The sequence below is a fragment of the Notolepis coatsorum genome (genome assembly GCF_963971535.1).
Source record: "Notolepis coatsorum genome assembly, chromosome: 4".
Lineage (NCBI taxonomy): Eukaryota > Metazoa > Chordata > Actinopteri > Aulopiformes > Paralepididae > Notolepis > Notolepis coatsorum.
The window spans coordinates 91539906-91552294 of NC_140168.1; the positions used below are offsets into that span (position 1 = coordinate 91539906).

General features: G+C 40.3%; 1 protein-coding gene across 1 annotated transcript in view; it reads right to left on the reverse strand.

Annotated features, from left to right (window-relative positions):
• The window catches only part of LOC311226858 (class I histocompatibility antigen, F10 alpha chain-like), a 76599-nt gene that overhangs the window by 16786 nt on the left and 47424 nt on the right, over positions 1-12389 (reverse strand). Inside the window, exons 8-12 of the mRNA XM_084312279.1 lie at positions 6993-7016; positions 6743-6826; positions 3433-3456; positions 3190-3267; positions 1778-1858 (exon numbers count right to left, since the gene is read on the reverse strand). Of these exons, the coding sequence (XP_084168405.1) occupies positions 1778-1858; positions 3190-3267; positions 3433-3456; positions 6743-6826; positions 6993-7016 (291 nt within the window). The remainder of the gene's footprint in view (positions 1-1777; positions 1859-3189; positions 3268-3432; positions 3457-6742; positions 6827-6992; positions 7017-12389) is intronic.

Consider the following 12389-nt stretch of genomic DNA (forward strand, 5'->3'; position numbering starts at 1 on the left):
TATATTCTATTGTGATGGAATGTAGTAATGCATAATTTATGCACCTTTAGTTTATTTCATTTATAAAGGACAGTGTAGGCCTACTGAAAATAATTTGCAAATACTGTAGATGGGTGCACCAGATTTAGCAAGAAGCTATAATTTCCATCTATAGTCCTATGTACTGTAACGTTACATAGCTATTTAAATCACAATAGTGTCAGTGATTAGCCTCGCCCTCTAGCTGTATCTATTGTGATCACCAGGGATCATCGTTAGAGAGTTGGTGTGTTTTGGGAAGCACAGTGTTTTTCCTTGTTCCTGACATGGCTTTTTGAAGTGATCTTCGCATGTGTTTTTGCGGGTCCAGTCCACGGGGTAGGTTGACAGAATTTGCAAAACACCTTATCGACTGAAGCATAAAAGTCATTAGGATACTGCTCTGCTCTGAATTTAGGGCTTAGTGGGGAATTTCTTCCGACGTTAACGACGCACCGAAGCAGCTAGACACTTGGACATTTCTCCGTGTTGTGTGTAACACGCAGCGGTCCCCGCCTCCCTCCCTCCTTGCAACAAACGTTCCACCCAAAAACGTAATTTCAGTCCAGTTTCTGAACTATTAACAGCGGAGCTGTTTTGTAATCTTCACTCGTCTCGCACACTGCGAGTAAATTATTTTTCCGGTTCGCACACACATATTATTAGGGGCAAATATGAGGGAAATGCTCGCACTGTAGAGCATATATATAATTATATATAATTAGTAAACTGTCTGGGCTTTTCTTGCCCCCCTTAACTGATTTTCGAGGGCATTTGGTCAATTTTCGAGGGCATTTTGCCCCAAGCCCCCGTTAATTTCGAACCCTGTATACCTGTATATAATCCTTTTTACATACCTGTACCTGTATATGTATGTACATATCCCTCACGCACTCTTACTAGTCATACCGTTGGCCAGTATGACTTACTACCATAGTGTCTTTATACCTGTATCACTGTACAACTCTAACACTGTACATTAGGGATGTTCCGATCACCTTTTTTGCTCCCAATCCGATCCCGATCATGTGATTTTCGCCATGGTAATTTAAAACCAAAACTAAGGCCTCAGTATGAGTTTAAGATGTGAACATGGTCATGTTTGTTGAAAAAAAAATATATATAATTTTTATATTTTTTTTTACTGCTGATAAAAAAAAAATCCGATCCCAATCCTCTGAAAATCACATGATCGGGACATCCCTACTGTACATACATCTGATTAGCACTATTACTCCGTAGTACTCATTTATATATTTTATATCCAGTTTAATCTCCCATACATTGCACCCTGGTTGGATGACAAACTTATTTCCGTTGTACTATACTTTATTGTATGATAATAATACATTTTAATCTAATCTAATCATCCCCTTCATTCACCTTTGAAGTACAGACAGGTCTTGCTCTATTTGCCCAAAGGTCACGTCCACTTGCCCCCAAAAAAGAAAATAGTCCGTAATAAACAACGATGGCTAGGTTTTTAACGTTGAATTTTGAGTACACAGAGTATCACAATTATCAATAAGCTAAGGCCCTGACACCCAGGAAGAACAGTGCTGTTGACAGCAGTGGTCCTTAACTACTATACTATAGTAACACTGAGATGGAGGTAGACTTCTATAAACTAAACATGTTCAAATAAAGTGAAACGTCACCTTTAACTGAAAGGATTAAAGGATACAATCAGTATCATTGAATTTCTTTCTTTTTATCAACATAAAATGTACAGTTAACAAGAGGGCAGCATTTCATTTACCTTCCATTCGCTTCTTGGCCTCATCAACATCATCAGTGTTTCCAGAGTTCAACGACTCTGAGCTGCTTCTGCTGCCCTCTCCTACAATGTAACGAAGGACAAGTCAAACATTATCATCTTTCAGCTTGAATATGATGTGGGGCAAACATGCTCTATTGATGACAGGGAATTATACATAAAATAGTTGAAATTATATGAATATGGGACCTAGATAATGACATTTAGGGGTAAATAACTGACTCTAGAGAATGGTGAGTGCATTTCCCATAATGTTGGTGTGTTCCTTTAACCTGTAGGATTGTAAAAGCAAGAATAGAACAACAAGCTCCCTAGATTTAGAACAAAACTAGAAAGTTAGCTAGTCATCCAATTCCACCACATGAAGAGGTGGGCTTGGCTATGTATCTCTGCTAGGTTTCCCTAATAATACAGACCAGAACATTTGCAGTTACAATTACGTTGAATTATATAAGTATTTATAAAGATAAATAAACAGACAGATACAGACAACAGAGTATGCAACTGTTGTGCATTAGTGAGAGCTGTTGCTTCTTCTGAAATGGTTAGAATTAAAAAGGAATTCTTATTTTTGACAATTTATTTTAAGTAGGTTATCAATATGAATATACCTGCATATAATAATTTCTATATACCTATGTATACACCTGCATATAACCCATATAAGTATGATAGCATGTACAATAATGCTGTATATAACGTATACATATATTTATCTGTCTGTATATACCTGAATATAATCCTGTATATAATAATGACTTACTACCATAGTGTCTTTATACCTGTATCACTGTACATAGTAATACTCTTAACACTGTACATACATCTGATTAGCACTATTACTCATTTATATATTTTATATCCAGTTTAATCTCCCATACATTGTATATTACTACTGCACTTTACTGTTACATTTGCACTCTGGTTGGATGCCAAACTTATTTTCGTTGTACTATACTTTACTGTATGACAATACATTTGAATCTAATCGAATCATCCCCTTCATCTACCTTTGAAGTACAGACAGGTCTTGCTCTACTTGCCCAAAGGTCACGTTCACGGTTCACTTGCCCCCAAAAAATAAAAATAGTCTGTAATAAACAACGATGGCTAGGCTATAACGTTGAATTTTGAGTATACGAGTATCACAATTATCAATAAGCTAAGGCCCTGACACCCAGGAAGAACAGTGCCGTTGACAGCAGTGGTCCTTAACTACTATACTATAGATACACTGAGATGGAGGTACACTGCTATAAACTAAACATGTTCAAATAAAGTGAAACGTCACCTTTAACTGAAAGGATTAAATGATACAATCAGTGTCTCTGAATTTCTTTCTTTTTAAATCAACATAAAATGTACAGTTAACAAGAGGGCAGCATTTCATTTACCTCCAGGTTCCATTAGCATCTCGACCTCAAAAGTGTTTCCAAGGTCCGGCCACATTGCGCTGCTTCTGCTGCCGTGTCCTACAATGTAACGAAGGACAAGTCAAACATTATCATCTTTCGGCTTGAATATGATGTTGGGCAAACATGCTCTATTGATTACAGGGAATTATACATAAAATTGTTGAAATATATGAATATGGGACCTAGATAATGACATTTAGGGGTAAATAAGTGAAACTGTACCAGAGTCAGCGTATCCAATTGGTTCTGTTGAGAAAAGAAACCAATTCATAGTGTTGTTACAGCCTACGACAAGAGCAAAACCTACAATGTATTTCTTCTACTCTAGCTGTGACTTGTTTGAACTCTTTTTTTGACAACAATTGAGTCCTATGACTTCAAGGATATAATAATATAAGATGAAAAAAAAAGCAGAAGTGGACAACAAATCAAGTATAACAAATAAAAGGAAATGAAGACGTGATTTAAACAATAAAAGAGATGAAATGATGGCTTGAGGTGAGTGTCATCAAGTCGGTCAACTTAAAGGAACACACCAACATTGACACACTCCAGAGTCAGATGAAAAGACAGATACCAATTTCCTCTCTGTACGTTCAGTAGAAAGCTATCCGTCTGCAAGCCAGCCTAGCTTAAAGGGGAACTATCTTATAAATGGCCTTTTCCAGTGTTTAGCATTATTTTCTAGCTATGTGGACTTATATTAATAGGATCTATGTCTCTAATTCTCAATTTGGCGTATTCTTCCAATTCTCATCTCACAATATTGTCCCTCACTCAAGTGAGTCATCTGAAATTTAGCGTATCTGTGACGTCAGAGGTTTCTCATCTGCATAATAACGCCCGCCCCATCTATGCTTGTAGCCAACTGCCAACTGCCAGCTATGCATCTATGCTTGTAGCCAACTGCCAGCTATGCCAACTGCCAGCTATGCATCTATGCTTGTAGCCAACTGCCAGCCACCTGTATTACTCATTAAGAGAGACCGCTTGGCCCCTGCGCGTCAATGTCTCTCTCTCTCTCGCTCTCTCTCTCTCTCTCTGTCACTCAAATCGCATTCCGAGTATGGGCGGAGCCCAGCCTCAAAAAGGCTTAAAATTTAGAGGTAGAAAAATGCTGTTTTGGAGTACTTGATTAAAAATAAAAAAAAATTTAAGTACCTTACAGATGTGTTCCATAAACTCACAGGAATTGTGTAAAATTGCCCAAATAGTGAAAGAAATAGTAAAATAGTTCCCCTTTAACACAAATTAATGGAAGTGGATACAGGCCACTAGTCTAGCTGTTAGCCAAAAACACCTCTCCCAGAGTTTTATGCTAGGCTAGTGGTCCGTATCCGCTTCCATTCACTTATGCTAAACTAGGCTTGCTTGCAGCCGTGTTTCTACTAGAGAGGAAATTGATATCTTCTTGTCTGACTCTAGAGAATGGTGCGTGCATTTCCCATAATGTTGGTGTGTTCCTTTAACCTGTAGGATTGTAAAAGCAAGAATAGAACAACAAGCTCCCTAGATTTAGAACAAAACTAGAAAGTTAGCTAGTCATCCAATTCCACCACATGAAGAGGTGGGCTTGGCTATGTGTCTCTGCTAGGTTTCCCTAATAATACAGACCAGAAAATGTGCAGTTACAATTACATTGAATTATATAAGTATTTATAAAGATAAATAAACAGACAGATACAGACAACAGAGTATGCAACTGTTGTGCATTAGTGAGAGTTGTTGCTTCTTCTGAAATGGTTAGAATTAAAAAGTAATTCTTATTTTTTACAATTTATTTTAAGTAGGTTATCAATATGAATGAATATACCTGCATATAATAATTTCTATATACCTATGTATACACCTGCATATAACCCATATAAGTATGATAGCATGTACAATAATGCTGTATATACATATATTTACTGTATATATTTATTTATCTGTCTGTATATACCTGCATATAATCCTGTATATAATAATGACTTACTACCATAGTGTCTTTATACCTGTATCACTGTACATAGTAATACTCTAACACTGTACATACATCTGATTAGCACTATTACTCAGTAGTACTCATTTATATATTTTATATCCAGTTTAATCTCCCATACATTGTATATTACTAATGCACTTTACTGTTACATTTGCACTCTGGTTGGATGCCAAACTTATTTTCGTTGTACTATACTTTACTGTATGACAATACATTTTAATCTAATCTAATCATCCCCTTCATCCACCTTTGAAGTACAGACAGGTCTTGCTCTACTTGCCCAAAGGTCACGTTCACGGTTCACTTGCCCCCAAAAAATAAAATTGTCTGTAATAAACAACGATGGCTATAACGTTGAATTTTGAGTACACAGAGTATCACAATTATCAATAAGCTAAGGCTCTGACACCCAGGAAGAACAGTGCTGTTGACAGCAGTGGTCCTTAACTACTATAGATCAGTGGTCCCCAAACTACGGCCCGCGGGCCGCCTCCACATTTGGCCCGGCCCCCTAGAGCTCCGGAGATTTTTTTTTTTTTTTTTTTTTAAAGATGGCAGCATCCCCATTGTCTGTGCTGAATGTTTGTTAGTGTTTGATATTTTTTGTTGGTTTTGAGTACTTTTAAACATCCATTTATAGTAAGTAGTAGTTTTCATTTGATCCTATACTTTTTTCATTCACCGATTTGTGGACTTAAAGGCGCCATATAAATAAAATGCATTATTATTATTATCATCCAGGAGGGAAAAGACACTTTGGATAGTAGGGACTGCATCTCTGCCTGTCCTGGCCAGGAAACACTTTGCAACTGTGATCTCCTCTGGCAGTAGTTGGATATTGTAATGTGCGGCGAGGGATTGCAGCAATTCCACTGAGAGAAACTGGTCTGAGGCTGGATAACATGCCTGTATGCCTCTCATAAGTTGTTCTCCAACTCATGAGAACCTGCTCGCAAGCTCTTGCAGCACTCTGTCGAGGACTGGATAGAACAGTCTCTGTCTCAGCTGATCTCCTGAGCTGAGGTCTGAGCTTGTGCTACAAGATGACTCAACTACATACTCGTCCATCCTTTTCTGCTTCCCCCTTTGGCTGGTAGTATGTTCCTCAATCCCAAGGCCATTACATATGGCCTTTGTCCTGTCATACATGACCACTGCCATCTCTGAGGTGCGATAACCTTTGACTGTGTCCTGCACTGTGCTTTTAAATAGTACAGAGCTAGAGCTAGGTGGTCTGTAGGTATTTTATATTTATTTCATAAATAGTGTTATTTATTTCATAAATAGTGTTATTTATTTCATTAATAGTGTTATTATTTATTTCCTGACTTTTTTTTTCTGTGAAGATCCCGGAAAGGGTTATTAATATTTGGTTATGTGTGGCTTTCTGGAAAACATAAAGCCTATATAAATAAACTAAACATGTTCAAATAAAGTGAAACGTCACCTTTAACTGAAAGGATTAAAGGATCAAATCAGTGTCATTGAATTTCTTTCTTTTTATCAACATAAAATGTATAGTTAACAAGAGGGCAGCATTTCATTTACCTTCCATTCGCTTCTTGGCCTCATCAACATCATCAGTGTTTCCATCAGAGTTCAACGACTCTGAGCTGCTTCTGCTGCCCTCTCCTACAATGTAACGAAGGACAAGTCAAACATTATCATCTTTCAGCTTGAATATGATGTGGGGCAAACATGCTCTATTGATTACAGGGAATTATACATAAAATAGTTGAAAATATATGAATATGGGACCTAGATAATGACATGTAGGGGTAAATAAGTGAAACTGTACCAGAGTCAGCGTATCCAATTTGTACTGTTGAGAAAAGAAACCAATTCATAGTGTTGTTACAGCCTACGACAAGAGCTAAACCTACAATGTATTTCTTCTACTCTGGCTCTGTGACTTGTTTGAACTCTTTTTTGACAACAATTGAGTCCTATGACTTTAAGGATATAATAATATGAGATGGGAAAAAAGCAGAAGTGGACAACAAATCAAGTATAACAAATAACAGGAAATTAAATAAAGACGTGATTTAAACAATGAAATGATGGCTTGAGGTGAGTCATCAAGTCGGTCAACTTAAAGGAACACACCAACATTGACACACTCCAGAGTCAGATGAAAAGACAGATACCAATTTCCTCTCTGTACGTTCAGTAGAAAGCTATCCATCTGCAAGCCAGCCTAGCTTAACACAAATTAATGGAAGTGGATACAGGCCACTAGTCTAGCTGTTGGCCAAAAACACCTCTCCCAGAGTTTTATGCTAGGCTAGTGGTCCGTATCCGCTTCCATTCACTTGTGCTGAACTAGGCTTGCTTGCTTGCAGCCGTGTTTCTACTAGAGAGGAAATTGATATCCATCTTCTTGTCTGACTCTAGAGAATGGTGCGTGCATTTCCCATAATGTTGGTGTGTTCCTTTAACCTGTAGGATTCTAAAAGCAAGAATAGAACAACAAGCTCCCTAGATTTAGAACAAAACTAGAAAGTTAGCTAGTCATCCAATTTCACCACATGAAGAGGTGGGCTTGGCTATGTGTCTCTGCTAGCTTTCCCTAATAATACAGACCAGAAAATGTGCAGTTACAATTACATTGAATTATATAAGTATTTATAAAGATAAATAAACAGACAGATACAGACAACAGAGTATGCAACTGTTGTGCATTAGTGAGAGCTGTTGCTTCTTCTGAAATGGTTAGAATTAAAAAGTAATTCTTATTTTTTACAATTTATTTTAAGTAGGTTATCAATATGAATGAATATACCTGCATATACTAATTTCTATATACCTATGTGTTGAAGTGCCACTAAACTACAGTGACCCTTTTTGTATTGACATCCTGTTCTCTCTCTGTCTTATGGCACTGGGACAGATTACCTCTGTACCTAGGCACTGCAAAAAAAAGACTGCTCCCTCTGTGTTTAAAAGCGAAGCAATGTATGATGTAGTATATTAAGCATTAACATATATAAATAGAGGATTAAATATATGTTTATTGTATATGCTGAAGGACCATGTATTATCTTGTATATCACAGCAGTGCAATTGTTCCGTTTCCCTGTTAATGCTGGGTGCTTTAGGAATGCGTGATTCCACCGTGTGCTTCCCTCCCTGTGTGACCCTGGGCTTCTGTAAGGAAAATGCACTCCACTGGCTGCAGCGGTTAACCCTTTACTATCACACTACCGATGGAAAAGCCATCCTACAACGGGTGATTTAACTACATGTGTGATGTGTAAACATATAACCATGATTAAGTACCGTATATGTTTATTGTATATGTCTGTATTGTACATGTATATATATATCTGTATATATCTATAAGCTTACAGGCTATTCCTGCTGAAGGCCAGACCAGTGCAAATTGCACATGCCATTGATGTATGATGGGAGGAATCTTAGGGGATTTCCACAGTACAATATTCCGTTTCAGTAAAACTGTTATTTTTACTTTTTAAGTTCTGTATCACACTAGCTCCCGCTCAGCGTCTCATTGCATATATCTCGCTTCAGCATATATATACTGAATACATTTCAAAATGTACCTTTAAATGCCAGCATTCATCTGGCCACACCCCCATCCGCTTACCTACATAAGCAGGGGTGGTGACACACACTCATCTCCTTCTCAAATTTCATCACAAGCAACGTGTTGCTCATATGCCCACTTGACGTGGAGAAAAATATTGGCTGACAATGTTTACGAGGAAAGGAAGAACAAGAGATACGTTGACATCATATCTTTATTTTCTCTCTCACTATTTTCGAGAAAATACGGCGATATTGTCTTCGTCACTGGAGTGTCTGGAAGATGGTGATCATTCTAAAATCCTCCACCGGTTTTCGTATTGGGAGCACGCCGCTGCATGCCTCTCAACTGCAGTTCCTTGCTGTGCTGGTTGCGGTAAAACCTTTCAGGACACAGCTGAACTGTAGGACGCGCCGCTGTTGTGAGAAGCGGTGAGTTCCAGGTTGGTGAGTGATGTTTTTGCTTGCGGCTCCACTTGTCTGTTAGTGCTATGGGGGCTGGCTGACAATGTTTACGAACACCGGCCCCAGATTAAGGTCTTTTGTTCAGCCTCTTAGGCAACAACGGAAGACCTTGATCTGAAGCCCATTATAGTTTAACTAGTGGGCCACGACCATTAACACTGGTGATCCCTGTGTTTTCTGGACGAGTGGATGTTTTCTCTGTCACCGTGTAGGCCCCATCTTTCATATCCAAATGAGAGTATTCCCTCACAAGGAAATATGGGCATAGATGTTTGTTAGTGGAAGATCTGTGTTCAAGTCAGCTACAGGCCAGTTTGGTATTGTGCTGGCGCCGTCGGGTGTTGGTAAAATCACCGTTGTAAAACTGTGTTAACATCTTGTTTCTCTTTTCTCTTAAAAAGTGAGGAGGGTTTCAGAATGGCGGCCTGTCTGAGTGAGTGTTATATCATTGTGTACAAGTTCAGGTGATAGCTGCTTAGCTTACGTGCTAGTGGTGGCCTACTGTTAGCCAGTCAGCTGTTAGCTGCGGCGCTAGCCTGCTGTGATCACTAGGTGGCCTACCTAGGCTAGGAAACGTTAGCTTGCTGCTATCGGCCGAGGCCCAGCGCGGGGTGGCTCCGGCCCCTCGCGCGCCGCCGCGGTTCCCAACCCCCCTCTCCCTCACGGGGAGAGGCGGGGGGTATTCCAAGCTCTCCTCTGGTCGCGTGCGCCGTTCGCTTGCCGTCTTGCGGGCAGGGGCGGTAGCGCCCGACGGTTAGAGCGGCCGTTAGCTTAATGCTACTCTGTTGAACGTGCTTTGATTATAACATGTTTTAAACACTCTTGACTACGACGTCATCTTTGACAGAGGATGTTCGTCGAACCTGCCCTGGGCCAGGACGGCAAGGACTGCGTCAACAAGGGGGACCGTAGCGACGGGTTGGAGCGGCGACGCTGCCCAGATCGACAACACAGAACGGCTGTGTTTACTACGGTGCCTTGAGACTGCACTTCGCTTGATCTACGCTCCGGGTAGGTAAGGCCTGACCAGACCTTGTACACTTCTTCTGGCTTTACCTTCTAAATGTTTTGTAAATAACGATGTTTTCCAAAACGAGTGTTGCTGCACTACATTTAGGATACGACGCGAGTTATGTGTGAATTGTCTTGTCACTGGTATTTAGCTTCTCCATGCAAATCGGGTTGTTGTTACAGATGTGAAAATGATCTGGTTTGTTGTGTTGAGAAACATCATGTGTGTTTATATGTACCGTGTACTCACAACTAAGGGGGTTAACTAACCTATAAAGCTATGCTTAGTGACAAATGAGTAAAGAATTATTCTTTTCTCAGCCTGTAATGACAATGAACAGTGTGTTCACATATTAACAGGTTTTCCTGTTTTAACTGGCCGTATTAAGGGTAAAGTAGGAGGATTGTGTTTCCCCCCCGGTTCCCTGGGGACTTCTTCATCCTCCTCTCAGACATGTTGTTGCACTACATTGTGTCACTGTGTGGTAGGGATACGATGTAACCCTTAGCTTGATTGCTGAGGTTGTGCTAAAACTGCTGGAGAAACTTTATTTTCCTAAAAGAAAAGATTGTTTGGTCGCTTTCGTGTGTGCTTAGCAAGGCCTGTGGCCGATACTAATTGAGAATTATGTATTCTCTCATTATGAAAAACGGCGTTCCTCTGTAGAGTGTTTTTGCCATTTTTTGTAGGTGATGATGGGTTGTGTGTGTCATGTGACCTACAACTGGGTTGGACTGGCCACAGAAGCACATGTGTAAGTTTGGTACCGGGGCTCTTGGAGAGCCCTCTCTATTCTGTGTTTTTTCCTTAGTAAAAATCAGATAGCAGGTTAGCTCATGCGCTCAAGCTAAAAGCAATTGGTTTTGATAGTCTATCAGTGAGCTGGATGCAATCCTACCTTGAGGGGAGGGAACAGATGGTGGAGGTAAACGGTACCCTATCCCCCCCCCTCACAGTGAGCTGTGGTGTTCCTCCACAAGGAAGCATACTAGGACCGCTACTGTTCCTAATTTATGCAAATGACATGTCGTCAGCTTGTGACTGCAACTTGTTCCTGTTTGCGGACGACTCAGCCCTGCTGGTCTCTGACAAGAACAAGTTACAGGTTGAAAAAACCCTCAGCTCGGAACTAGGCAGAATCTGCATATGGCTCGCTGATAACAAACTATCATTACACATGGGCAAAACAGAGTCCATTCTCTTCGGTTCAAATAACAAACTCAGCAAGACCGACGGCTTCTCAGTTACAGTGGGTGACAATATTGTCACAAGGAAAGATGAAATTACCTACCTGGGTTCCATCCTAGAGGCTAATCTCTCCTGTGACAAAATGGCATCCAATGTAATAAAAAAAGTCAACCAACGAACTCGATTCTTGTACCGGATCTCCTCTCTGGTAAACAAGAACACCCTGAAGACTCTGGCAGGAGCACTCATTCAGGGGTACTACGACTATGCTTGCACCTCATGGTACCAAAGCACCTCAAAGGCGCTAAAAACAAAATTACAAACATCTCAAAACAAACTGGTCAGACTACTGCTTGACCTTACTCCTAGAACCCACCTCACCCCTGCCCACTTTGACAACCTAGGATGGCTTAGAGTAGACGACAGAGTACAACAACTTGCAATGGGCCTGGTCTACAAGATACACTACACGACCAAGGTACCCATGTACATGTCAAAATACTTCCCAAAGGTCAGTGAATACCACGATCACAACACCAGAGGGAGCTCCACAAATCATGTTAAACCCAGATTCGGCTCAAATAAGGGACTAAACACGTTTCGCAATTATGCCACATCAATGTGGAACGCCCTACCCAAAGCTGTAAAGGAATGTGGATCACTACCCACTTTCAAAACCTCTCTCAAGGGACACCTACGGGAGACTGCAATTCAACACTGGCCCCTGTAAATATCCTAACCCAACCCCCTCCAATGTACAGTCATTTACCTAGTATGGTTTTGTCAATAGTTCAATGTACAATTGTGTTTGTTTGTACAGTGTCTCCCCCCCCCCCCCCCTCAATGTACAGTGTTACTTGTTTATACAGTGTGCCCCCGCCCCCCCCCCCCCCCCCAACCACCTCCAATGTAAATTACCCAGTATGGTTGTCAATATCCCAATGTACCCAACCCCCCCCACCCAACCTCCTCCAATGTACAGTT